The sequence below is a fragment of the Pongo pygmaeus genome, chromosome 18 (genome assembly GCF_028885625.2).
Source record: "Pongo pygmaeus isolate AG05252 chromosome 18, NHGRI_mPonPyg2-v2.0_pri, whole genome shotgun sequence".
Lineage (NCBI taxonomy): Eukaryota > Metazoa > Chordata > Mammalia > Primates > Hominidae > Pongo > Pongo pygmaeus.
In genome coordinates this window covers 64,694,329-64,721,972 of record NC_072391.2, presented here as the reverse complement: position 1 = coordinate 64,721,972, position 27,644 = coordinate 64,694,329, and the positions used below count along the sequence as shown (strand labels likewise).

Sequence of the window (27,644 nt, the reverse complement as noted above, 5' to 3'; positions counted from 1 at the left end):
AATAAAATGTGGGACTTTTGTGTAAACAGTAAAGAATCTATAACATTCTGGAGACACATTCTGTTTTCTTTTTTTTTTTTTTTTTCTTGAGACAGAGTCTCACTCGGTCGCCCAGGCCGGAGTGCAGTGGCGCAATCTCAGCTCACTGCAACCTCCGCTTCCCAGGGGGAAGCGATTCTCGTGCCTCAGCCTCCCGAGTAACTGGGATTACAGGCACATGCCACCATGCCCAGCTAGCTTTTGTATTTTTAGTAGAGATGGGGTTTCACCATGTTGGCCAGGCTGGTCTCCAACTCCTGACCTCAAGTGATCCACCCGCCTTGGCCTCCCAAAGTGCTGAGATTATAGGCATGCACCATCATGCCCGGCTAATTTTTGTATTTTTTGTAGAGATGGAGTTTCACCATGTTGGCCACGCTGGTCTCAAACTCCTGACCTCAGGTGATCCACCTGCCTCAGCCTCCCAAAATGCTGGGATTACAGGCATGAGCCACTGCGCCTGGTCCGAAAAAAAATTTTTTTTTAATTAGCCAGGTGTGGTGATAGTCCTAACTACTTGGGAGGCTGAGGTGGGAGGATTGCTTGAGCCCAGAAGTTTGAGGTTATTATGAGCTCTGATTGTGCCACTGTACTCTACTCCAGCCTGGGCAACAGACTGAGACCTTGTCTCAAAAATAAAAAAAAATAAAAAAAAAAGAGGGAAGGAAGTGGGAAGAGAGAGAGAGAACGAACTGCCTAGAAATCTACACCCATCTAAAATACCCTTCAAGAATGATAGTGAAATAGAGGCATTATCACACAAAGAAAAGCTGAAAGAGCTCAACACTAATAGACCTACATTAAAGTATGTACCACTGTAAGGCAAAGGAAAATGATATCAGAAGGGAAGCCTGGGAAGAAAAAGAAAGTGAGCAAACAGTAGTAAATAAATGGATAGATTTAAATCTACACTGACTATATAAAAAATAATATCTTGTGAAGTCTTTAAAAATATAGAGAATTAAAATTCATAATAACAACATATAAGTCAGGAAAGAGTAAATGAAATAAAGTACTGTAAGGTTTTTGAATTATCCAAAAGAAGACTTAAGGTATTAACAATTTAAAAATTATGTAAGTTGAGGATACATATTATCGTTTGGGGAATAATACTAAAAGTATAGAAAATGTATATAACTTATAAACCAGTAGAGAGAAACAAATGGATGAATAAAAAAATAATAAATACCAAAGAAGACAAGAAAGGTAAGAAAAAGAATAGTCAGCCAATGCAAAAAAAAATCAAGAACAAAGGAGGTCAGAATATACACTCTTTAAATAGAAAAGTCTCACAGGTTACTAATCATCCAGGACAGTCCCTCACAAAAGCAGAAATTAGTTGACTAAATAGGGCCCCCATATTGAGACATCTTCATCTCCCAAATCCCATCACATCCAGACTTCTCTGATTAGTGTGGGGGAAAAATACTCAGTGAGCAAAATATTTACCATCTTCCTGGTGATTGTCACTTGGCATCTCCCTTCTTGCTACTTCCTGTGTCTAAAAAAAGTTCGAAAGTTTAGGTAGAAGGAAGTCCATGTGAGTTCAAATGTGAGCTTATTAGACCAGGGGTTCAGAATACCTTCCTATTAATGGGAAAGACTATCCTTGCAAGCTAGGGAAACAGACCTTTAAGCAAAGGTCCAGTTTAAGTCTATTTTGAAACAGTCACAATACAAGGAGATTCCAGAGTTGTTTGAATATCCTTAGGAGGTAAAGGACATAGCAAACAATGACTGTACTTTCTCTGCCTTAGATAGCTCATAGAAGGTAGATGAGGGCCACTTTCCAACTTTGCTTTTTCTGTTGAAAGGACTCTCATGCTTATTTTACCAGCTGGTAAAGCTATCAACCACCATAGCTAAGGGGGTTTTAATAGGCTGAAAATTAATCTGAGGCATAACTAGGCAAGGACTGAAGCAAAACAGAAAGCCATCTACGGTTTGCTTTTAAAAAAATTATCTTAAACTATTCAGTGTCTTTTTGGTAGTCATGGAGAGAAAGAAATCACACTTCCTTATTTCTTAAACTAGAAAGATACAGCAAACTATTCAATTTCCTTTTTTCTCACTTCAAGAAGTAATTTCAGAGAAGTTTTTTTGTTTGCTTTTTTATCTAAGAAGTGCTATTTAACTGGAGATTGCAATACTCTTTGTCTCCATTTCCTTAAGTCAATATGGTTTTAAAAAATGGTAACTGAGATCGTTTCTAAGTCACCCAAGTAGAATCTCCAAAAACAAAGAAACTGATTAAATGCTTATCTTTTTAAAAGATGAAGGTAGTCTATACCCGAACTGAAAAGAATAGTACTAACTTTTTACTAATTCAGTCTTGATTATCCAAATTATGGATTAATCAGAGCCTTTGCTGCTTTTCTTTCTCCTCCTGTCTATTTTCTACAATTTTATTGCTCATAAATGTATCAAAGAAAAGGCACAGAAAGGGAGAAGGTGAATATAAAGTAGTCAGTTCTGCTCCTTGTATCATATTCACTCACACAAACAAGTCTTACATAATGGTTGCATTCCTTCTGTCACCAATTTTTTTCACTAAAACCTTATTTTTCACTCCTCCCCCATCTTGCATGATCTCTATCTTCCCATTGCCCACAACTTCCATGCCATCTTTACCCCTTAAACTTTACTTTTTCAGTTATACTGCAGAGGCAGCTTTGGGAAAGTCATACCTAAAATGTAAGACTCAGTATTAAAGGGTGTAGGTAGAAAATGTAAGAAGCAAGGCAACAGGAGATGGAGATATTGGATAGAGGGGAGAAAATTTAAAATCAGCCAAAAACTGTAACAGTTGCATTCTTGTTTGAGGACCAAAATGCCTGTCATAGATATGCTAAAGTTATATATGTAAATATATGACATTAGATAACAGGTTAGTGTGAGAGAGAGGGAAATGTGAGATTGAAATTAATGGAGAAGGTACTCTGCATTCTGTCCCGCCCTTTGCTTTAAAAGGGTCTAAAATGCCTTCATCAAACAAGTCCTCTGAGACCTTCATAAATAACTGAGAGCCCACTGAATTATCAGTATTAATCATTGACTAGTCAACAGATCAGCAGGAGAGTGAATACATTACCTCTGTCCCCAGTGGGAACGTGTCTAATTTCTGATCAGGTGTACCATTGTCCTGAGTTGCAGAAGTACTTAGGGAATCCTTTATTTCCCGGTTGGGGAAGGGAATAAAAAGTCCCTTGTTTGAGTCTGTGTTAAAAGAAAAAGCAAACAATGAAGCACTCACTGACCAGACTTCAAAGGCAGCATGTCTAATGGAAAGATACTAAAAGGAAAGTCACAAGATTGAGTGCTAGTTCTGGTGCCACCACTTGGAGACCACATGAATTTGAGCAAATCTCTTAACCTCTCTACATCTCTCACTTCATTTGGAAAACAGAGATGATAAAATCTAAACTGCCTATCTCTTAGGGTTGAGCCAGATTAAAACAGGATAATGGATATGAAATGGCTTCATAATTTATGAAGTGCTCAACAGAAACTGAGTGGAAGGCAAATATTTTGCACATTTCCTAAGCGAATAAATAATTAACTTTGATACCAATTCAATAATTTCCAACTACAGGAGGAGATACTGGGAATAGACTACTGGCATTACACATCTCCAGGGTACTAATCAGCAGTCAGCACTGATTGATCATTTCAAACTAGCCTTTTTCTGCCTTGCTTTCTCTCTTTTGCAAAAAGAGAAAACTAAGCTGGGCGTGGTGGCTCACGCCTGTAATCCCAGCACTTTGGGAAACTGAGGCGGGCAGATCACTTGAGGTTAGGAGTTCGAGACCACCCTGACCAACATGGTAAACCCCGTCTCTGCTAAAAATACAAAAATTAGCCAGGCCGGGCGTGGTGGTGCGCGCCTATAATCCCAGCTACTCAGGAGGCTAAGGCAGGAGAATCGCTTGAACCAGGGAGGTGGAGGTTGCAGTGAGCCGCGATTGTGCCACTGCACTCCAGCCTGGGCGACACAGTGAGACTCTATCTCAATAAAACAACAAACAAAACAAAACAAAAAAAAAAAAAGAGAGAGAGAGAAACCAGTCAGGACCTATTTCATGGAGAAGAATGCTAAATCCTTAGGTCTCCCAATGTATTTTTTACAGTTTATTTTGTTTTATTCAATTGTAACTAATGCTATTAGAGAGATTCTTGTTTTATCTTGTTTTTTGGTTACCACACAGAGAATGTGGAAGTATCATCCCCTGCTATTTATAAAATCCTTGTAAAATTATTGATTAAATTAGTGATGGGGCTGGAAATATTCACCATGAGCTTAAATATATTTATTAGTAGTACTTTAGGCTCTGTATATATATTCAAACTTCTGGCTGGGCGCGGTGACTCACATTTGTAGTCCCAGCACTTTGGGAGGCTGAGGCGGGCAGATCATGAGGTCAGGAGTTTGAGATCAGCCTGGCCAACCTGGTGAAATCCCGTCTCTACTAAAAATACAAAAATTAGCTGGGCGTGATGGTGCACACCTGTAATCCCAGCTGCTGGGTAGGCTGAGGCAGGAGAACTGCTTGAACCCAGGAGGTAGAGGTTGCAGTGAGCCGAGATCGCGCCACAGCACTCCACTCTGGGCAACAGAGCAAGACTCTTTCTCGGGAACTAAAAAAAAAAACCAAACATATTAGAACACTCTGTATGTTATTTTGGGTGAGATTTGTTGTTGTTTTTTTTAAATTTTTACATTAAAAAAAAGTTTTAATAGAAATAGGGTATCCGTATGTTGCCCAGGCTGGTTTAGAACTCCTGGGCTCAAGCAATCTGCCAGCCTTGGCTTCCTAAAGTGTTGGGATTACATGCGTGAGCCACCAGGCCTGGTAAGATTTGTTTTATAGTGAAAAAATAATAATTTTTAAAAAGTAAAGGAAACAGTGTTCCATTTTCATTAAAAAATACTGTTTGGCCAGGCATGGTGGCTCATACCTATAATTTCAGCACTTTGGGAGGCCGAGGTGGGTGGATCACCTGAGGTCAGGAGTTCGAGACCAGCGTGGCCAACATGGTGAAACTCCATCTCTACTAAAAATACCAAAATTAGCCAGGCGTGGGCGCCTGTAATCCCAGCTACTCAAGAGGCTGAGGCAGGAGAATCGCTTGAACCCGGGAGGCAGAGGTTGCTGTGAGCTGAGATCGCGCCATTGCACTCCAGCCTGGGTGACAGAGTGAGACTCCATTTCCAAAAGAAAAGAGAAAATCTCATTAGTATTTTGCAGTTCACCTTTCAAATTCTGATGTTAGTTTAATACATATATTCACAAAAAAGTGACACATTTTAACTTTTTTTCCTGTTTTATAATTTTATTTTTTTACCAATATTTTTACTGTGATTAGAAAAATTATTTTAAAAATAAAAAGTAAAAATAACAAAAACTGTAGCTAGTTCTGGCCACTTTGGAAACTGTTATCAAGAAGAGCCTGTCAGCAATTCTATCACAGGCCAGGCACAGTGGCTCGTGCCTGTAATCCCAACGCTTTGGGAGGCCCAGGTGGGTGGATCACTTGAGCCCAGGAGTTCAACACCAGCCCGGGCAACATAGTGCGAGACCCCCCATCTCTATTGAAAATACAAAAATGAGCCAGGCTTAGTGGCATGAGTCCCAGCTATTTGGGAGGCTGAGGTGGGAGGAACCCTGAACTTGGGAAGTCGAGACTGCAGTGAACCAAGATTGTGCCACTGCACTCCAGCCTGAGTGACAGGAGTGAGACAAGAATGACAAGAAAGAGAGAACAATTCTATTAGGTTGTCATATCTGTACAAACGTTTTTCCACTCTTGATCAATACATTTATTAACGTATAATTCTGGGATTTGGGGTCTTCTGGGGGGACTTGAATGAAAACAAGAGTTTTGCTTTGTTTAAGGAATTTTTTTCCAGCAGGATTATGTAAGAAGATAGTATCAAGAACTTGGGCCTTTGTCAAACAATGTGCTCTTATGCTCACTTTCATCTACTGGTTCTGGCAACAGAAAGCCACTACAAGCCAATGCAACTGAGAGTAGACAGTGAATAAAGCCAGCCTCTTGAGAACCAGCCCCTCCATCCATCTGGGACTCTAACATGCTTTCTATTTCTGAATTGCCTTCTGGGACTGAAATGTCCTACTTAAACACAAGATGCTCTTCCAACCACTGGACTCAACAGAACTACTTTTCTGCAAGTGACATGAGCTATCAACCTTTTTGTCCTCTGTTCCCACTGCAGTAGTACTACAGAAGAAACAAGGTGAAGCAGAAACTGCTAGTTGTAACACAGCTTTTGTGCGAATGAGAATGGTTAGTAGGCTGTGACTTTGGGTTCAGGACTCCTCTTACTCTTATCCTGTGGAACAAGACTTCGCAGGTGTTCAAGACCCTGCTCCATCCTGCTTTTCCTCCCACAACACATATGCTCTTTTCCAGATTCACAGGTTCCTTTTCTTTCAACCTATGTCTTGGTTCAAATCCCCTACCGCCTGAACTTCTTGCTGAATGCTCTCATAGTTCTCCTGGGTTTTAGCTATCACTTACATCTGAGTGACTCTAAATCTAAATGTCTTAACTCTGGTCTCTCTTCTGATGTCCAGACCTAAATTTCCTGAACAGCCCCCAATAAGTACCCGCACGCAACTAAAAAGTCAATATTTTCTTCTCTCTTTTTTTTTTTTTGAGACAGAGTCTTGCTCTGTTGTCCAGGCTCTGGAGTGCAATGGCTCAATCTCGGCTCACTGCAACCTCCGCCTCCCGGGTTCAAGCAATTCTCCCGCCTCAGCCTCCTGAGTAGCTGGGACTACAGGCATGCACCACCATGCCCAGCTAATTTTTTTGTATTTTTAGTAAAGACGGGGTTTCACTACGTTGGTCAGGCTGGTCTCGAACTCCTGACCTCAAATGATCCACCCACCTTGACCTCCCAAATTGTTGGGATTACAGGAGTGAGCCACCACGCCCAGCCAAAAATCAGTATTTTCTAACCAAACTCATTATCTTCACTTCCAGGCCTACTTCTGCTGCTGCTGCCTCCCCCAATCTTGTTATTGGCATTACTATCACCCAATCACTTAAGATACAAACTTGTTATTTGACTCTTACTCATCTGATATCTCAATTACCAAGTTCTACAGAATCACTCTATGACTGTGGGAGAAGCTTTATTTTAATTGAGATATAATTCATATATCATACAATTCATCCTTTTATAGTGTACAATTTAGTGTTTTTTAGTATATTCACAAAGTTGTGCAACTATCACCACTATCTAATTCTAGAATATTTCATCACCCCCAAAAGAAACCCCACAGCTGTCATTCCCAATTTTTCCCTCCCTTCCATCCTCTGGCAACCAACAATATACTTTCTGTCTCTATGCAATGGCCTATTCTGCAAATTTTATATAAATGGAATCATACAATATATGACCTTTTTGTCTGGCTTCTTTCACTTAGCCTGATGTTTTCAAAATACGTTACTGCATGTGTTAGTACTTCATTCCTTTTTAATGCCTGAATATGGATATATCATATTTTGTTTATTCATTCTTCACTCAGTGGCTATTATGAATAATGCTGCTTTCATTCCTGGACAAGTTTTTGTATGAACATAGGTTTCCATTTCTCTTAGGTATATATACCTAGGAGTGGAATTGCTGGATCAAATTTAACTTTATGTTTAACTTTCTGAGGAACTGCCAGACTGTTTTCCAAAACAGTTGCACAATTTTACTTTCCTACCAGCGATGCATGAGGACTCCAATTTCTGCACATCCTTGACATTGCTTTTTTTTATAGCAACTTTTTAAATTGCAAAACATATTTTATTTTTTATACATGTTACTTCATCACTGGATATTAAGCCCAGTATTCAATAGTTATCTTTTCTGCTCCTCCCCTTCCTCCCACCCTCCCAGCCATTGCTTATTATCTGTCCTTTTGATTCTAGTCGGCCTAGTGGATGTGAAGTGGTATCTCCTTGTAGTTTTGCTTTGCATTTCCCAGATGAATAGTGATGTTGAGCATCTTTCATGTGCTTTTGGCCAGCTGCATATCTTCTTTGGAGAAATGTCTATTCAAATTCTCTGCCCACATTTTTTTTTTAATTGGGTTGTTTTTGTTTTTTTTGTTATTGAGTTGTAAGAGTTCTTTATGTAGAATGGGTTGAGTACGTTAGCTCATGCCTGTAATCCCAGCACTTTAAGAGGCTGAGGTGGGAGAGTCGCTTCAGGCCAAGAGTTCAAGACCAGCCTGGGCAACACAGCAAGACCTTATCTCCACAAAAAACAAAATAGCTGGGTGCAAAAAAAAAAAAAAATTAGTGGTGACATGCCTGTAGTCCCTGCTACTCAGGAGGCAGGAATATCACTTAAGCCCAGAAGTTTGAGGTTGCAGTGAGCTGTGATTGTGCCACTGTACTGCAGCCTGGGCATGCCACTACATTCCAGTTTTTAAAAATATAGAATGAATATTAATTAGATCCTTGTCAGATATAGTCTGCAAACATTTTCTCCTATTCTGTGGGTTGTCTTTCCACTTTGATAGCGTCCTTTAAAACACAAAAATTTTAATTTTTATGAAGTCCTTTGGTTGTTTTTTGTGTCATATCCAAGATACAGGATCACTCTTGAAAAAAAAAACTGATGCCTTGCTCTGCCACTATTATAAGTATGTCATATACAACAATCAAGAAAATGAAGGAATTTGTATTCTGAGATTATTTTTTTCTTGTCTTATACTTTAGTTTATTTTATTCTTTTTCTTCAGATACAAAATATATCCAGCCCTTAATTCCAAAAGCAAATGTAATTATGACCTGTTGTCCAGCCCAGGTTTGAACATCCATATAATCAATGCGACAGGACAATTTGTTTGAAAATTGTTTTCTATTTGTAATAACAGAGAAATGGCTTTATCATACAGATACAGGGGCAAGTAACTAATAGCTACTTCTACTACCAGTAATCCCAGCTGGATGAGACTCCACTTCACATGTTTGTACAAACACTCTGCAATCAATGGGAGGCTGAGATCTGGCCAGATCCCCTTCAAGGATGGACTTGCTGCCTAGCTGCTGGAGGGCACTTTAGCCGTTTGCTCTTCATTCGGAGTCTGTCTTAGCTATCAAGAACCATCTCCTGATGCCATTCTCTTCCAAGGACAGTTCACTCCGCATGACAGAGCTAGGCAGGGGTACAAAGACCCAGGCATTTCAGCCTAGTAAGGGACATTCTGAAGGAAAGTTCTTACTCTAGAGCTCTCTCTCTGCTTAACCCTCTTTCCTCCCCTTCCTCTCAGTGTTAATCTCAAATAAACATATTGTACCCCAGATTCCACTGAGATAAAAATGTGAGCATAAATAATTTGTCTTTCACTAGTCTCCAAAACCATTTCTTTTCCATTGCTAATTACCAATAAAAACAACACAATCCCTGACATTTAAAATATTAATATGTAATAACTATTGCAGATATGATAATTATTAAAGGAAATTGGTGAGGTGGTTTTTTTCCCATCATGAACAGACTCTGTGTAATCTTAGTAACCTTGTATTTTTCCCCCTTTAAATAATAGTTATGTCTTTTACTCAGAAATTCCATTCTTCTGAAGTTTGAACTATATAGCAAAACATTGCAGGTAAAAATACTTCATGTTTTGTATCCAGGCTTTATTTTCGTATCCTCCAGGACTTAATCAATCTGTGCTTCCTCATCTGCATTTATTTTACCATTGGCCTCCGAGGACAGGTCCTCATTACCTCCCACTAACTAAATCTAGCTTGAGTTATCTCTCAAAATCACACATTTAAGCATGCCTCACCTCTAAGAGATCCTTATTATTACCTATTTTCAAGAGAAGAAAATGAACATAATTAGTAAAGAGGGCCTTTGCAATCCAGCCACAAGCTGAGTCAATTTCCTGATCTGTTTCACCTGTCTTTGCTGCTGCTTTTCCCTCTATATTGAATACCTTTTCCCCTCAGCTATACCCACTGAACTCTATTTTAATGCCCAACTAAAGTGTTGTTTTGTGCAGCCTTTTCCCAGGCCTGCAATGAGTACTAACTGCAACCACCTCTCCTCCATCCCTCTATATCTCTGCCACAGTGGAGCTCTTGTCTCACAGTGAAGCCTGACTTGTGACCTAATTAGCTGTAATAAATCTCTCCAAAATGGGAGTATGTGAAGATGTGACACTATTTTAATCATGTCCTTGTCTGCCTACCCCAACACAGGATTTGCCCAGTAGATATGCACTTCTTTGCTGAATAGCTCTCATTTCCACTGACTGAGATTGCTAACTGCCTCTCCCCCATATTCATTATTCCTCCCTTAGAACTCTCCCCATGACAGCCGTAGATTGTCAACATCTGGATTTCTATAAGAGAGATAAATGAACTTCTATCTTGTTTAAGTGACTATTTTGAGAAGTCTCTGCTACTCCAAGCTGATTTTTATTCAGCCAAAACTCCATCATGGCTAAACCAAGAGATGACATGGATCAACATGTTGAAGTGGGATGGATTTCAATGAGTTATAAAGAAGACCTTGACACATCTGCTAGACACAGGAATGAGCCACTGAGGGTGGCTGTGGTGGATTTTTCCTTGTTATTTTAGAATAAGATATTAGCTCAGTATATTTTCGGCAAGACTCTATTTAAAGGCAAATAGAACTGGCAAAAAGAGTGAGTTAGGTCGTTTCAACTAGTATCTATAGGATAAATGTAAATTGTTCTTAGTAAGGCATTCACTGTTCTCCAGAACCTGACCTTCTACCCAACATAAACCTTCCACCCAAACCACACTGACACATGGCTTTCTTCATGACCTACCATCCTCCTTACCACTTCCAGACAGTAATTCACACCAACCCCACCAATCAAAATGTGCTGCTCCTCTTTTCAGGCCATCCCATTGCTCTCCAGCCTGTAAGGTCTGATGGCTTTGTTTCCATATCTGCCGTAAAACCTTTCTCCACTGTCCCCAGCACACACTGGGCTTCTGTAGCATGTCACCAGCCACATCAGTGTTTCTCAAGCTCAATGTTCTAATAAACTCTGAGAACAGGAGTCCAGTTTGAGAAACTATAAGAAACTAAACTCAGTATATAAAAAGACATCTTAAAAAGATTATATTGGAACAATCTGGCAGTTTCTTACAAAGCTCAACATACTGTTATATGATCCAGCAATCATGTTCTTTGGTAATTACTCAAATGAGTTGAAAACTTATGCCCACATAAAAACCTGCACAAGGTTGTTTATAACAGTTCTAGTCATAATTGCCAAAACTTGGAAGCAACCAAGATGTCTTTCAGTGGGTGAGTGTATAAATAAACTGTGGTACATCCAGACAATAAAATATTATTCAGCACTAAGAAGAAATGAGCTGTCAAGCCATGAAAAGGCATGGAGGAAATTTAAGTGTATATTGCTAAGTGAAAGAAGCCAATCTGAAAGGCTACATACTGAATGATTCCAACTATATGACATTCTGGAAAAGGCAATATTATGGAGACAGTATAAAGATCAGTGGTTGCCAGGGATTAGAGAGGATGAAGGAATAAATAGGTAAGCACAGAGAATTCGTAGGGCAGTGAAGCTATTTTTGCATGATACTACAATGGTAAATACATGTCGTTATACATTCATCAAGCCCATAGAATGTACAACACCAAGAGCGAAACCTAATGTAAACTATGAACTTTGGGTTATAATGATGTGTCAGTGCAGGTTTATCCAATTGTAACAAATATACCACTCTGGGGCAGGATGTCCATAGTCGGGGAGGCTGTGCATGTGTGCAGGTAGGGTATATGGGAACTCTACTGCCTGATAAATTTTGCTGTGAATCTAAAACTGTTCTAAAAAATAAAATGTTTTAAAAATCAGATTATTGGCCAGGTGCAGTGTTTCACATCTGTAATCCCAGCACTTTGGGAGGCCCAGGTGGGTAGATCATTTGAGGTTAGGGGTTCCAGATCAGCCTGGCCAACATGGTAAAACCCTATCTCTACTAAAAACACGAAAATTAGCCAGGTGTGGTGGTGCACACCTGTAATCCCAGGTACTCGGGCAGCTGAGGCATGAGAATCACTTGAACCCGGGAGGTGGAAGTTGCAATAAGCTGAGATGGTGCCACTGCACTCCAGCCTGAGCAACTGAGGAGACTGTGTCTCAAAAACAAACAAACAAAAAAAGTTTCACTGAAATGGATGGGCTTTGGACTGGGTCATAAAGAAGGGTAGGATTTGAGTAAGGCATTACAAGCAGGAGGACAGCATTAGTTTAGGGACAGAGGAGGGAGAAAGGAAGGACTATCTGGGGAGGAAGGAGTGGTTTGATTGAGTATTGGACATTGTAGTTGACAAACGGAGATAAGATTTCAGCTTAGGCTGAAGAGACAAATTACAGATAGAGCTTAGGGGAGTCTTATATGCCAAGTAAAGGAGTTTAGACTTAATTTAGTAGGGGAGTGGGAGCCAGAGAAGTTTTTGAGCAGGCAAGCATAATAAATTATCACAGCTGTGTTTTAAGAGAATTAATCTGGCAGCAAAGTACAAAATGAATTGAAGGAGTAAGAGACTGTGAAGCAGTATCATGTAATGGTTAAGAGGACTTTGATGACAGATGGACCAGAGTTTGCCTCCTAGCTCTGCCACTTACTGTATAACTAGAGCAAGTTATTTCCCCTCTTTGGGTCTCAGTTTCCTCACCTGTAGAACCACCTTCAATGTTGTTGTGAGGATTAACTGAGATAATTAACCATGCCTGGTAAGAGACTATCAAGAAATGGAAAGGGGCTGGACATGCTATAATCCCAGCACTTTGGGAGGCCAAGGAACATGGGTCACTTGAGGCCAGGAGTTCGAGACCAGCCTGATCAACATGGTGAAACCCCGTCTCCACCAAAAATACAAAAATTAGCTGGGCATGGTGGTGCGCACCTGTAATCCCAGCTATTCCAAAGGCTTAGGCACGAGAATTGCTTGAACTTGGGAGGCGAAGGTTGCAGTGAGCCGAAATCACGCCACTGTACTCCAGCCTGGGTGACACAGTGAGACTCTGTCTCAAAAAAACAAAACAAAACAAAACAAAAACAAAAACAAAAAACAAAAAAGAAATGGAACGGAAGGCTCGTCAGTTGTGGATCATACCACAGGGCATGAACATTCAGCTTAGAGTAGCAGCAGCATCAAACCCCAACATGATTCTGGGCCAGGGTAATGGGAAAGCTGTGGTAATACTGATGAAACCCTAGGAGCTGTTTAGGGTTGGGGGAGAGGGGCTCATTTGTTTGTTTGTTTTGGGGGTTATTTTGAACATGTTTAGCTTGAGAGGCTGTTAAACAGTGGTGATTCCAAGTGTATATTACAAGTTGGTCAACAGAAATACGGGCCTGGTGCAGACAGAGACTAGTGCAGGTTGTCAAAGCTAGACCAATATATTTAAGATATGAGGAAATAATATAAAATAAATATAAATAAATAAAACAGGCTGGGCACAGTGGCTCACGCCTGTAATCCCAGCACTTTGGGAGGCTGAGGGGGGCAAATTGGTTGAGCTCAGGAGTTGAAGACCAGCCTGGGCAACATGGCAAAATGGCAAAACCCCCTCTCTACAAAAAAATACAAAATTTAGCTGTGCATGGTAGCACACACCTGTAGTCCCAGCTATGCAGGAGGCTGAAGTGGGAGGATGGCTTGAGCCCAGGAGGCAGAGGTTGCAGTGAGCTGAGATTGCACCAATGCACTCCAGCCTGGGCAACAGAATGAGATCCTGCCTCAAAAAAAAACAAAAAACAAATAAATAAGACATTTATTTATTTATAAATAAGACTGTAAAATAGATGATATCAATAGGGGCAAAGAGAAAAAACAGGACAACCCAAAGATATAGCCTAGGTACGCCTATTTTGGGGATATGGGAAGAGAGAGAGGAACCTTTCAAAGAGTCAGTGATTATGTGGTTAGGAGAATAAGAGGAGGATCCAAGACAGTGGAGGTTCACTGCCCATTCGCAATGATTGGTGGGAAAACATCATTGTGAACAACTGAGCCAGCGAGAGATGTTCTCCAGAAAGTTTTCTCCTAGCCTGTGGCATGGCCATTAACATGGCATAACCACTTTGATCATATTGGATTACCAACAGTGCTTACTGGCAACAGTCCCCAGGGAATCCAACACAAACACAATTTTCAGTGGAAAACAAAGTTCCTTAACGTTTCGAAGTAGCAAAATAAATTTTATATTAAAAAAAAATCCAGGCAACAGCTGGAGCTTCTAAGAACCTTTAGAAATGGGCCCTCTAGCAAAGCAGTTTGTTCTTAGAAGAGAAAGTGCACTCTCAGACTTTTTAATTGTGTTAATGAAGTAATATGGCATAAATGAAGTCTAATTCAGCTTATACAAAAAAAGGTTGTCAAATTATGCTTCAATGTATTTTTCTCTGTCTGGAAATGGATACTTAAATGCCTGTACCTGGAAAAAAGACTAGGCTGTATACCAAAGGTGGTATACCAAGGAAGGCTGTATACCAAAGCATTAACTAGGACCAAACTGTTGTTTTTCATGCTTTTCAGTCTTTTCCAAAATTATTACAATAAAATTGCATCAATTTAAAAACATTAAAAATGCTATTTAAAATGAAATAAAGTAATCCATACTCCCAATATTTATATGTACTGGGATATCCAAGAAATGAACATTAAAGTCACACCTCATTATGTCTTTTTGTTTGTTTGTTTTTTGAGACAGAGTCTCACTCTGTCGCCCAGGCTAGATGCAGTGGTGCGATCTGGGCTCACTACAACCTCCGCTTCCCGGGTTCAAGCAATTCTCATGCCTCAGCCACTCAAGTAGCTGGGATTGCAAGCATGCGCCACCACGCATGGCTAATTTTTGTATTTTTAGTAGAGATGGTGTTTTGCCATGTTGGCCAGGCAGGTATTGAATTCCTGGCCTCAGGTGATCTGCCCATCTCAGCCTCCCAAAGTGCTGGGATTACAGGTGTGAGCCACCGTGCCTGGCCCGTGTCTTATTTTACCACAAAATACTCTAAAAATGATTTGTCAATAAATGATAAGAAATCAAGAAAATAAAATACATATTATAAACTGAAAACCCTTAATGTCTGAACTACAGTGTAGCGTCAATCTACTAAAGTTATTGCTTGGCTTTTAGGAATTCACGTTTAGAGTTTGTGTATAATTCACTAGATTCTTCCAAGGGAAGAGGCACTGAGACCAAAGAACATTTTCTCAAGTAAAAGGTCACTTGATTTATCTGACAGTGTCAAGCTAATCCACAAGGATTCACTGGATGCAACTTCTCTGGTGGAAAGCTTTCTCCCGGCCTGTGACATGACCATTAACGTGGCATAATCACTTTATTTATTTATTTTTTTAAGATGGAGTTTCACTTTTGTTGCCCAGGCTGGAGTGCAATGGCAGGATCTCGGCTCACCGCATCCTTCGCCTTCCAGGTTCAAGTGATTCTCCTGCCTCAGCCTCCCAAGTAGATGGGATTACAGGCATGCACCACCACACCCAGCTAATTTTGTATTTTTAGTAGAGACAGGGTTTCTCCATGTCGGTCAGGCTGGTCTTAAACTTGTGACCTCAGGTGATCTGTCTGCCTCGGCCTCCCAAAGTGCTGGGATTACAGGCGTGAGTCACCGTGCCCAGCCTGGCATAACCACTTTAACCAATATTGGCTTATCAGCTGTACCTACAGGAATATAGTAAACATTCCCCAGTAATATAACCCAAACACAAGAGATTCTGCAGCTGCAAAGGTTCTTGGTTGGGCAGCCCAGGAAGCCCAGGGTGTGAGGTGGATGTATGCAGATGAGTGGCCAGTCTCTAATGAAATCAATCACTGATGTAATTTTCTGGGTATACTAATGATGTAAAGTGATGTAAATGAAACTGAACTCTCCAAGTACAGCTTGTGCTTTCATGGGATCTGGGTTAGGCCTGCTCTGTAAGGTCCTTCTGGCAGTGAGTGGATGGAAGAAAAACACAGCCAGTAAACCTGTGCTTGCTTCAAATCAGTTCTTTCTCAACTACGTGTCTTCATATTACCCAATATTGGCTATGGCAGCTGAGATAACTGATGTTTTAATCATTTTATAATCGCAGGGAGAAAACTTACCCATTTCAATCCTGCTGTCAACATTAGCACTGACTTTTGATGCAGGGCTCTCACCTGTTACACAGTTTTTCATTGTCTTCTCCCTAGAGCTGCCACATAGAATAATTTATTTACAACTCAAAAAAAAAAAAAAAAAGGCTTCTGAGATCACCAGTAAATGCTATTTAGAAAACAGTTTATGGTGATCAGATTTTTCTCAAATGCTCTAGAACATATTAATTTAATTATGTTTTGGCCGGGCACAGCGGCTCACCCCTGTAATCCCAGCACTTTGGGAGGCCGAGGTGGGTGGATCACTTGAGGTCAGGAGTTCAAGACCAGCCTGGCCAACATGGCGAAACCCTGTCTCTACTAAAAATACAAAAATTAGCCAGGTGTGGTGGCGGATGCCTGCAGTCCCAGCTACTCAGAAGGCTGAGGCAGGAGAATTGCTTGAACCCAGGAGACAGAGGTTGCAGTGAGCTGAGATCACGCCACTGTACTCCAGTTTGGGTGACAGAGCAAGACTCCAAAAAAAAAAAAGTTGCACAAATATTTCAGTTAAAGCCATACTTTATAAGAAAAAGTAATATTTATACTGGGAAATATGAGAGAAGGACACTATAGTTCAGCCTGTAAAGTGTGAAAGCCAGAAGATTTAGAACTTAGATACTCTGTTTTCTTGACACATACTTAGATCTGAATGATTGAGGGGGTAGGATAGTTTCTTTTGAATTAAAACACTCATAGTTAGGACACAGAAAGGAAGGTTCTGCTGCCAAGAATTATAGAGGAGACAACTATAGCCATTAGTTAGAAAAGCAGACAAGAAAGGCAGGTAGGTACCTTGGGTAGTATAGTAAGCACACGAAGCCTAGGCTGTATGTATCAGATGCTTTATAATCACCATTTCATGTAATCGTAAAAGTCCCCCTACTGGTCATTATCTCCATTTTATAGGTGGGGGAACTGGGACTCAGAAAGGCTTAAAAAAAAAAAACTTCACCCAAGGTTAGAGAGCTTATAAGATATTAATGTTAATACAAGGTACTTGAGTAACATTTTGCCTCCAGTTTTGCAATCATTATATGGTAAACAGATAAATGATGGAATTAATTTATCTGTTTATTAGAAAGTTTATTCAGTTACATATTAATTAATCTCTGTATTTTTGTAGTGAATGGTACCCATTGCATTTAAAATAGAAATCCATAAAACATATAAACAATGTTTTAGAAGCATTCAATTTCTGTCTAAAGAAGAGTGAATATTCTATGCAAAGTAGCCTCAATAAATCTGATTTTAAAAAATAGGAAACTAAGAAAAAAATAGGAAACTAAGAATGTTCACTGAAGGCTGCACTAAAAAACATATGGATCAGAGCAGAGACAGGCAAAGTCACTGGGAAAGGGAAGGATCTCAGGCCAATAGGCACTGACTTCATTCATTCATCATTCAATACATTATTTCTAAGGATTGTCTGTATTCCAGACACGGTTCTAGCAACTAGGGATACTGTAATAAGCAAGACCAACAAGATCCTTGTTGTCATGGAGTTTATGTTCTAGTAGTAAAGGTAAAAGCAATAAACAAACAAAAGACTTATTCTGGAGAATAATATAAGAATAATGTTGTGGGGATATGTTCATGATATCTTGTTAAATTAAAAATGGTGAGCTAGGCAGTGGTGTGCACCTGTAATCCCAGCTACACAGGAGGTTGAGGCAGCAGAATCACTTGAACCCGGGAGGCGGAGGTTGTAGTGAGCCAAGATCGCACCACTGCACTCCAGCCTGGGTGACAGAGCAAGACTCCTTCTCAAAAAGAAAAAAAAAAAGGATATTTACCAGAATATAATGAATGTTTCTTTCTGAATGGTAGGATTATGAATTACTTATTTTATCCCTTGTGTTTTTTTCTGTACTTTCCAAATTCTCAACAATAAGCATGTATTACCTTTGTCATCAGAAAAAAATGCTGATATTATCTATATGTGTCTATAGTACAAGGATATCTGGAAGGATATATACCAAACATTACTAATAGTTAACTCTCAATTATACGATATGAAGTGATTTTGACTTTTTTCAGTGTACTTTTCTGTATTACTAAAATTGTAATGGACTGCTATCTATTTTTAAAAAATAATAAAGCTACTTTTTAAAAAGCATAGGTTTGGGGGTAGAAGATAATGGTAACTCCTTTTGATAGGATTTTAGTAACAAGAAATGGACAAAGCTACCATTCAGAAATTTTAGAGCCTCAAGGTTTGTTCACTTTTTGTTTTGAAGAGAAATGCTTCTCTTCCCTTCCTTTAACAAATTTATCTCTAAAATCTTGCCAATGGTAATGTAATCCTAACTCAATAGGAAAAGGCCAGGAACTGATTGATAACTCTACCGAGAAAGAGTTGGTAAACATTTATAGGAATAAGTAATCTCATAGTATCCCTATCTATAACCTGTGAACAACAACTTTAGAGAATTTATAACAATTGTACCTAAAGTTCAAGAAAACAGGAATGTACCCACTGAGGGCCAGATTATCATCCCAGATAAATCTGTTTGCAGAATAAATACTTTTATTCCTGATCTGAGGATTCTTACAATTTGTGGGAAATTTCTGCTGGAAAATGAAGAAAGCTAAGCAGGAATTCACTATTTCCTATGTCCAGAACCAAATTTTAAAAATTTTGTAAAGAATCTTCTTACCTTTTTTCCACCTCTAAAAGAAAATTTTCACTGTTGCCCAACTGACTAAAATGCAGCTTGGCAGCTTTTCTCTCACCTTCACGTACAGTTCGGTCATCTGGAGGCAAAAACCGTGGTCTCAGCATGTTTCTTTTTTTGGCGTAAACACAACTAGTACTTAATCAGAAAACCATATTCACAGAGGAAAAATTAAGACCAGTCTCATCTTGGTGTGTTAGAGACAGGTCACAAAACAATGCTATTATGTTGTCACTGGAGCAGGCAGTAACTCAGGGAGACTGCAGGGAGCCATAGCGACCACTGCCTCACAGTTGTAACTACCCTTCAGGAAAGCAGAGCTTGGACAGTAAACAATTCAAAGGCCTAATGTTAGGGCTGAAAGTCATACCATTGTCTGAAAGAGTTTACTTAGTTTCCCTACAATTACTTTCCCAGGGCCATGTGAAATCCAAGTTTGTATCAATAAGAAATATATACTCAACAATAAAATTATAAGGAAGTCCAGCCTGGGCAACATGATGAAACCCCGTCTCTACAAAAAATACAAAAATTAGCTGGGTGTGGTGGTGCGTGCCTGTAGTCCCAGCTACTTGGGAGACTGAGATGTGAGAATTGCTTGAGCCCGGGAGGTCCAGGCTGCAGTGAGCCAAGATCGTGCCACTGCACTCCAGCCTGGGCAAAAGAGTGAGACCCTGTCTCAAAATAAATAAATAAATAAAAAATAAAGTAAAATAATAAGAAAATACAGACCAGCTCATTTGAAGGAATATTTCTTCTTTCTTGCCAACTAAGCCCCCAAATAAATTGTATTAGCTTTCTATTGCTAATACAGTTGCAAAGTTGGGGCACCTGGAAAAATAATTCTCAATCTGGAAATTTTGTGTTGAGGAGGAAGGGGCGGTGAAACCATCAACTGAAGAAAACTAAAGCTGGAAGTAACTGATAAAATCATAGACTGTCATTCAATAAACAATAAAAGAACTCGTCATACATCCTGCCAACACAAAAGAGTTACATAAATATTGACTAATAAACAAATATATCCTGCCAGTGCACACTCTGGGCCAACATCCAAAAGGTTAAGGGGCAGCTGATTTAAAGTAAGATTCTGTGGAAAGGAACAGAGAAGGAAGGTCTTACCTAATTTCTCCAGAGTTTGTAGTGTATATACAGCAAAGAGCCTATAATCTGTATCTTTCCTTACAACAGGATTAAGTCTCAAATCCAGTTCTTTGAGGAAGGGTAACGGTTGTAGACGGGACACTTCCACTAATGAAGGAATGTTGTTATAATATAAATTCAGGTCTTGGAGTGAACATAAATACTGGATTCCCTACAAGTAAAACACCACATTATGAAATGGCATATTGGTAAAGACTAGGAACCTCACAGATAAAGGTGGAAATATATGTTACTTTCCGTCCTTAAACATGTTATCCAAGTCCCCATGAGAAAGGCAGGGCTGGAACTCCCACTTAACTTGTCTGAGAATAAGACCACTGCAGTCCATGAGCACTGGGTGTTCCATACGTTAAATAATTCACATATATAATAAATTTCCTTCTTTACAAAATCTGACATTCAAATATCTGCAGTCAATTCTCCACTTCTGTTGGCTCTTCAATTATTCTCCCAGTGCAATCCAATCCTTCACAGTGGTTTCCCAGTGGCCAAGCCACATTAGAATTCTCTCACTTTTGTCCCAACCCCTCTCCTGATCCCACAAGCACCTTAATTTACAAGAAGAAGGGAGGTAAGCAAAAAAGCTGGTTCTGGGGGAAAGGGGCATGGTTAAAAAAAAAAAATGTGTGTGTGTGTATGTGTGTGTGTTGTGTTGTGTTCTTACATCTCAGTGCCTCACTTATATGGTCAAAGGACTATTTAGGGAAACAAAACAATGCTATCTCCAAGTCCTCCCTCCTGGACCAGTCTAGGACTCCTAGACTGTCTTTGTTTTCCTCTTCAGAGTTCCTGCTACCACGCAAGCTTCCCATTTAATCAATCAGTCGGCTCTCCTTTGCAGAAATGTTCTTCCTTGTTCAGTTCTCTTTCTTGTGGATTTAGCAACCCCACCCTCTACCTAACTGGCAACAGTACAATCAGGACTGGCAAACTCAAGAGGAAAAGCCACAATTTTCTTCCTCTGCTGAAACCTGCTATTGAAAAGATTTCATCTTTATGTATTTAGCTAGTTAGCTGCTTTTGCCCAATACTAAATTTCAGGACAATTTCAAAACATGTACATATATGTATAATCGCATACTTTTTTTTTTTTTTTTTTTTTTTTGAGTCAGGGTATCACTCTATCGCCCAGGCTGGAGTGCAGTGGCACGATCAGAGCTCACGGCAACCCTGACTTCCTGGGCTCAAGTGATCCTCTCGCCTCAGCCCCTGAGTAGCTGGGAATACAGGCATGTGCCACCACACCTGGCTATTTTTTTATTTTTAGTAGAGACAATGTCTCACTATGTTGCCCAGGCTGGTCTTGAACTCCTGAGCTCAAGAGATTATCCTGCCTTGGCCTCCCAAAGTGTTGGGATTACAGGCATGAGCCACTGTGCCTGGTTAATCATATACTTTTAATAGTAAAAATGCAAAAAAAAAATAGTAAAAGTGCTTTCCATAAAAGGAATTCTATCATTGAGAATTATTTCAGAAAGGTGAAATTATTTTCCATTATGTATTTATAAAATAATGTTTTTATTTTCCTCCCATTTAAAATTATCATTTTCTCATTGCAAGAAATTTAGAAAACTCAAAGATAGATACAAAACATTCCCAACACAATCCTGTTTATACTTTGATGCATTTCTTTCTGTTTTGTATTTGTTTTGTTTTGTTTTGTTTTCTCCAATTCCATTAACTTCCATATTGTTAATGGGTCAGTGGTGAGGAACAGCTATCAGTGCCCTTGGCCTCACTCTCAGGGCAGTGCATCATTAGGATTATCTTTCATGGTCTAATGGCCCAGCTCAAGTTTTTTTGTTTTTTGGTTTTTTCTCAGAGAGGATCTTGCTCTATCACCCAGGCTGGAGTGTAGTGGCATGAACATGGCTCACTGCAGCCTTGAACTCCTGGGGCAAGGGATCCTCCTGCTTCAGCCTCCCAAATAGCTGGGATTATAGGCACGCACCGCCAACTACGGTTTTTGTTTGTTTGTTTGTTTTTGTTTTGTAGAGACGGGGTCTTGCTTTGTTGCTCAAACTAGTCTCAAACTCCTTGCCTCAAGTGATCCTCCTGCCTCAGCCTCCCAAAGTGCTGGGATTACAGACAAAAACCACCACACCTGGCTCAAGTAATCTTTTAATGTCTCTCAGTGTAAAAATTAAGGAAACTCTTTCTTATCCTCTCACTTTTACCAGTTGGCATGAATTTATGTATTCCCCAAAGTTACGCTACGAATAATCACAAAACATTTTCTCCCAGAAAAATTAAACAAAGGGATTCAGAACTGTTAAAGATTAATATAAAATCACAGATGCGGCTGGGCATGGTGGCTCATGCCTGTAATCCCAGCACTTTGGGAGGCTGAGGTGGGCAGATCACCTGAGGTCAGGAGTTCGAGACCAACCTGGCAAACATGGTGAAACCCTGTCTTTACTAAAAATACAAAAATTAGCTGGGTGTGGTGGTGGGTGCCTGTAATCTCAGCTACTCAGGAGGCTGAGTCTGGAGAATCTCCTGAACCTGGGAGGCGGAGGTTGCAGTGAGCCGAGATCGCACCACTGCATTCCAACCTGGGTGACAGAGTGAGACTCTGTCTCAAAAAAATAAATAAATAAAAATTATAGATGCAAAAAATATAGAAAACTAACATTACTGAGTGCTTCCTATATGCCAAGCACTGTACCAGGAGTCTTATATATGTTCTATTTGATTACACATGTTATCTTGATTTTTTTTTTTTTGAGACAGTCTCACTCTTTTGCCCAGGCTGGAGTGCAGTGGTGCAATCTTGACTCACTGCAACCTCCGCCTCCCAGGTTCAAGCAATTCTCCTACTTCAGCCTCCCAAGTAACTGGGACTAGAGGCGCCTGCCACCATGCCCAGCTAATTTTTGTATTTTTAGTAGAGACGGGGTTTCACCATGTTGGCCAGGCTGGTCTCGAACTCCTGACCTCATGATCCGCCCACCTTGGCCTCCCAAAATGCTGAGATTACAGGCATGAGCCACCGTGCCCAGCCAACTTGATTTTTTAAAATAGAGATAGGGGTCTCACTATGTTGCTCAGGCTGGTCTTGAACTTCTGGGCTCAAGCAATCTGCCTGCCTCAGCCTTCCAAAGCGCTGCATTACAGGTGTGAGTCACCATGCCCAGCCCTAATCTGATTAATTTTCATAAGTTTTTCACCCAATTTACAGAAGTGGAAAGAAAGGAAGTATAAAAACAAATTACAGCAATGTTCACTTAATTTTTTAGCCAGAAAAAGAATAAACAAACAAAAGAGGAGACCTAAGCAACTCTGAACTAATACTTTCTTTTTATATTCTATCTTTTCATTTTTTAAATTGGATCCTATCACCTGTGAAAGAACTAATCCTTTCTGAAACTGATAGGCCAAATATAAATGGCTGCTAAAAAATAGTCTAAAGACCTAGTTGAACTTGGAGTTGCTGATTTTAGAGTCCTAGATGGAAATTTGATCTTGTTGGGGCTTTTGATCTTTTAGGCCCTTAGCTAAACCTTGGGATTGGGTCTGGATGTGCTGTTGAACAAATATCCCCTAGGAAGTGCAAAACTGGTAGATGACCCAGGAGATCGGTAACTAATCCTGGATAGCATCTGTGAGTCTTTGTCACGCTCGATCTTGCATAGAAGGGCTTTGCCAAGACAGGTACAGAGCTTGGGCAAAATGGGAACATGAGGAAGAAGCAGTATTTGAGGGTCTACCACAAAGAAAACAAAACTCCATCTCTGTGTGTGTACACTCACGTTTGTAGAGTTCTTTGTGCGTGTTTGCTAATCCACATGCACACTATTCATGCTTGGTCCCTCCTGCCTTCCTATACTGCCCTCTGCTCCACCATCCCATGACTTAAATTTTCCCAAGACCACACCTTCTTTCTCCTCATAGAAAAAACCCACAATAACAACACAGGCCAGCGTTTCTCCATGTATGCTCCATGTACCACCATCATCAGAATCCCCTGAGTATGTCCTGAGCCTACCCTAGACCTATTAAATCAGACCAACTCTCACAGTAGGGACTGAGAATCTGTACTTTTACAAGTGTTCTTCATAATTTTTTATACACATGAAAATTTATGCATTTGCCCTAGACAGTGATATCTTAATACAGTTTTCCCAGAGTATAAAATAAATTCCCCTCCCAATATTTTATAACAATTTAAAATATACTGCAGAGTTGAAAGAATTTTATAATAAATAATTAAATTTAGTTGGGAATCATTTAAAGGGAAGGTCCTGTATTCCCCAGGATGACATGATCTATCTCTTATTTCTTATTGGGCAGACCTGGCTGGTCATAGAATATAGAACTTACCTTAAGGCTAGTGATCAAATTCCTTGATAAATCCAAGGATCGGAGATTTTTAAAATTTCTGAAGGCATCACCAATGGAATGGATTTTTCCAGCATAAGATCCCTGCAATGAAAGAGACTCCACCAGTTCTGAAAAGAGATCATCAGTAGATATATTATGATCCCTGCTCGGATCAACAGCAGAGTCAGTGAAAGTAGGCCTTTTTTCCTCCCATATCTCAACTGTGAAAGGCCCTACATCCAAGCCTCATAAGATCAGATCTTCTTTTTAAAAGTAGCAGTATGGTCTAATATAGTGACATTGAACCTTAGTTTTATAGAGCCCTTGGGTTTTTCTAATTTCCCTGAAGGATGTACTAAAAGTCTCCAAAAGTTCTCAAAACAAAATTTCAAAAGATATTCAGTAACCCCACTGCTAGGATTTAGCCCTATGGATAATAGCCACAAAATTTTGGCAGGTTATATAAAATATAGCACAAGGATGTCAATTTCAGAGCAGTTTTAAGATAGTAAAAAAAATTAAAAAGGAAGAAATAGAAAACTGTCGAAGGTCCATCAGCAGAAAAATAGAGCTAGACAGCCTAAATAACAGTACATTGATACAAAAGACAATATACTACATCTGTGACCTTGTTCAAGTCACTTAACTTCTCTGTACATCAGTTTCTTCATCTGTAAAATGGGGGTAACAATGGTGCTCAATTCATAAGGTGTTACAAGAATTAAATTAATATATATGTACAAAACATAGAACAGTGCCTGGCCACATGGTAAGTGCTACACAAGTGTTAATTACCATAATACAGCCATGAAAAAGAATGAGGTAGATTTATAGATGCTCATATGGAAAGATCTCTAAAAAATTAAGTGATGGAAAATATGACTTTTTTACATGTATAACTGTTTTTAAAGAGAGAGAATGCGTGTGTGTGTGTGTGTAGAATATATATATTCTATAGAATATATATATTCTAGATATATTTTATATATATCTATATTCTATATATCTAAATATATTCTATATTCTATAATCTATATATTCTAGATTCTATAATTGAATCTATATATTCTATAGAATATATATATAAATATATATATATATGTGAGAAGAAGTAGATAAAAGTCAACTAGACATTTTTTTCTATTTTTTTGAGATGGAGTCTCGCTCTTTCGCCCAAGCTGGAGTGCAGTGGCATGATCTCAGCTCACTGCAACCTCCGCCTCCCGACTTCAAGCGATTCTCCTGCCTCAGCCTCCCAAGTAGCTGGGAATACAGGTGTGCACCACCACACCCGGCTAATTTTTTGTATTTTAGGTAGAAATGGGGTTTTGCCAAGCTGCTCAGGTGATCCACCAGTCTCAGCCTCCCAAAGTGCTGGGATTACAGGCATGAGCCACTGAGCCTGGGCGTCAACTAGACTACTAACAGCACTGAAAAGAGGAGAAATCTCAAAATTGTCAGTAAGAACTCACTGGCAAGGGTGGTAGGCCAAACTGCGAATAGCAACCAAAACTGGAAGAGAGTTCTACAGAATCCAGTTTGCAGATAAGTGCCAGGAGACTGCATTGAAGTAAGATCTTAAGGTGCTAGAGCAGTCTGGGTCCCATAAACTTTATTTTATTTTATTATTTATTTATTTATTGAGATGGAATCTCACTCTTGTCACCCAGGCTGGAGTGCAATGGTGCGATCTTGGCTGACTGCAACCTCCACCTCCTGGGTTCAAGTGATTCTCCTGCCTCAGCCTCCCAAGTAGGTGGGATTAAGGTGTGCGCCACCATGCCTGGCTAATTTTTGTACTTTTAGTAGAGACGGGGTTTCACCATGTTACCCAGGCTGGTCTCAAACTCCTGACCTCAGGTGATCCACCTACCTTGGCCTCCCAAAGTGGTGGGATTACAGGCATGAGCCACCGTGGCTGGCCCCTAATAAGCTTTAAAAAGTCATAAACCAAAGATCCCTTTCAGGACAAGACCCATACCACGGAGAAATTAGTGGGAGTAGAATCTACATTGAATGGAGCAAGGACATAGACGCAAAGGAAATAAAAGGTCCAGATATGAATAGGGGAGGGAAGCAGAGTGGACGGATCTCAGGAAGCATGTCATATTTTCACTATTTTGTGAACACAACAGAAGAGGGAGCTCCAAAACCTTGAAACTAAAAAAGCTATTCTGGCCCACCTTTCCCACCTAAAAGTGTAAGAAAACTTAACTGCATTTAAAGAGCCACAGAAAAGGATTATAGTCAAATCTTATATGAGGTTATTATTTTTTTAAAAGGAGCAGAATAATACCCCTAAAATTAAAAGTGCTCCAGAAAGATACATCCACAAATGAAAACTGTAACTTAATATTTCAAAACAAGCTTAAAAACATCATAGCAATGTATGTAGCAGCTCTCAAAGTATGGTCCCTAAACCCCTGGAGGTCCCTGAGACATGTACAGGGGTCCACAAAGTTAAAACTACTTGTAAAGAATTATTTTCATAATAATATGAAGACACTAATTGCCTTTTTTTACAGTATTAACATTTACACTTATGGTGCAAGAACAAAAGCTACTGGCACCTTAAGAATGAATCATGGCTGGGTGCAGTGGCTCATGTCTGTAATCCCAACACTTTGGCAGGCTGAAGTGGGTGGATCACTTGAGGTCAGGAGTTCGAGACCAGCCTGGCCAACATGGTCTCTACCAAAAATACAAAAATTAGCAAGGCATGGTGGCACATGCCTGTGATCCCAGCTACTCAGGAGGCTGAGACAGAAGAATTGCTTGAGCCCAGCAGACAGGGGTTGCAGTGAGCCAAGATCGCATCACTGCACCCCAGCCAGGGTGACAGAGCGAGACTCTATCTCAAAAAAAAAAAAAAAAAAAAAAAAAAAATTTCAGCTTCCAAGCAGAAATTAGAAATTTGAAAAGCTTGTATCTGCCACCATGAACTTGACAGCTTCTCAACACTTAAAAGGTTTTTCAAGTGACATTGATGATGATATTAACAACCATGATTTTTAAACATTATATAATGAAATTTGTCAATATTTGGAAGATCTACATAACTTAGTGAGTCAATATTTTTCAGATGACCAATGTGTAACGTTACAAAATCATGCATGGGTAAAAGATTCATCCATATATAAGATATACCAATAGATTTTGAAGTAACAGTACAAAAATTTCATTGATGTTTCAGATTCCACATTCAACTAAACTTTAAGAAAGTACCACTTGTCCTGTTTTCATATTGTATCCAAGA

The 27,644-nt window shown here is 39.7% G+C and overlaps 1 protein-coding gene across 4 annotated transcripts in view; it reads right to left on the bottom strand.

Annotated features, from left to right (window-relative positions):
• LRRC36 (leucine rich repeat containing 36) overlaps positions 1 to 27,644 on the bottom strand; it is a 57,763-nt gene that overhangs the window by 18,420 nt on the left and 11,699 nt on the right. For all 4 annotated transcript variants that reach the window (XM_054453921.1, XM_054453926.1, XM_054453922.1 and 1 more), the window contains exons 2-7: positions 24,389 to 24,516; positions 20,024 to 20,216; positions 18,884 to 18,980; positions 16,194 to 16,282; positions 3,131 to 3,255; positions 1,489 to 1,540 (exon numbers count right to left, since the gene is read on the bottom strand). In XM_054453921.1, the coding sequence (XP_054309896.1) occupies positions 1,489 to 1,540; positions 3,131 to 3,255; positions 16,194 to 16,282; positions 18,884 to 18,980; positions 20,024 to 20,216; positions 24,389 to 24,516 (684 nt within the window). The remainder of the gene's footprint in view (positions 1 to 1,488; positions 1,541 to 3,130; positions 3,256 to 16,193; positions 16,283 to 18,883; positions 18,981 to 20,023; positions 20,217 to 24,388; positions 24,517 to 27,644) is intronic.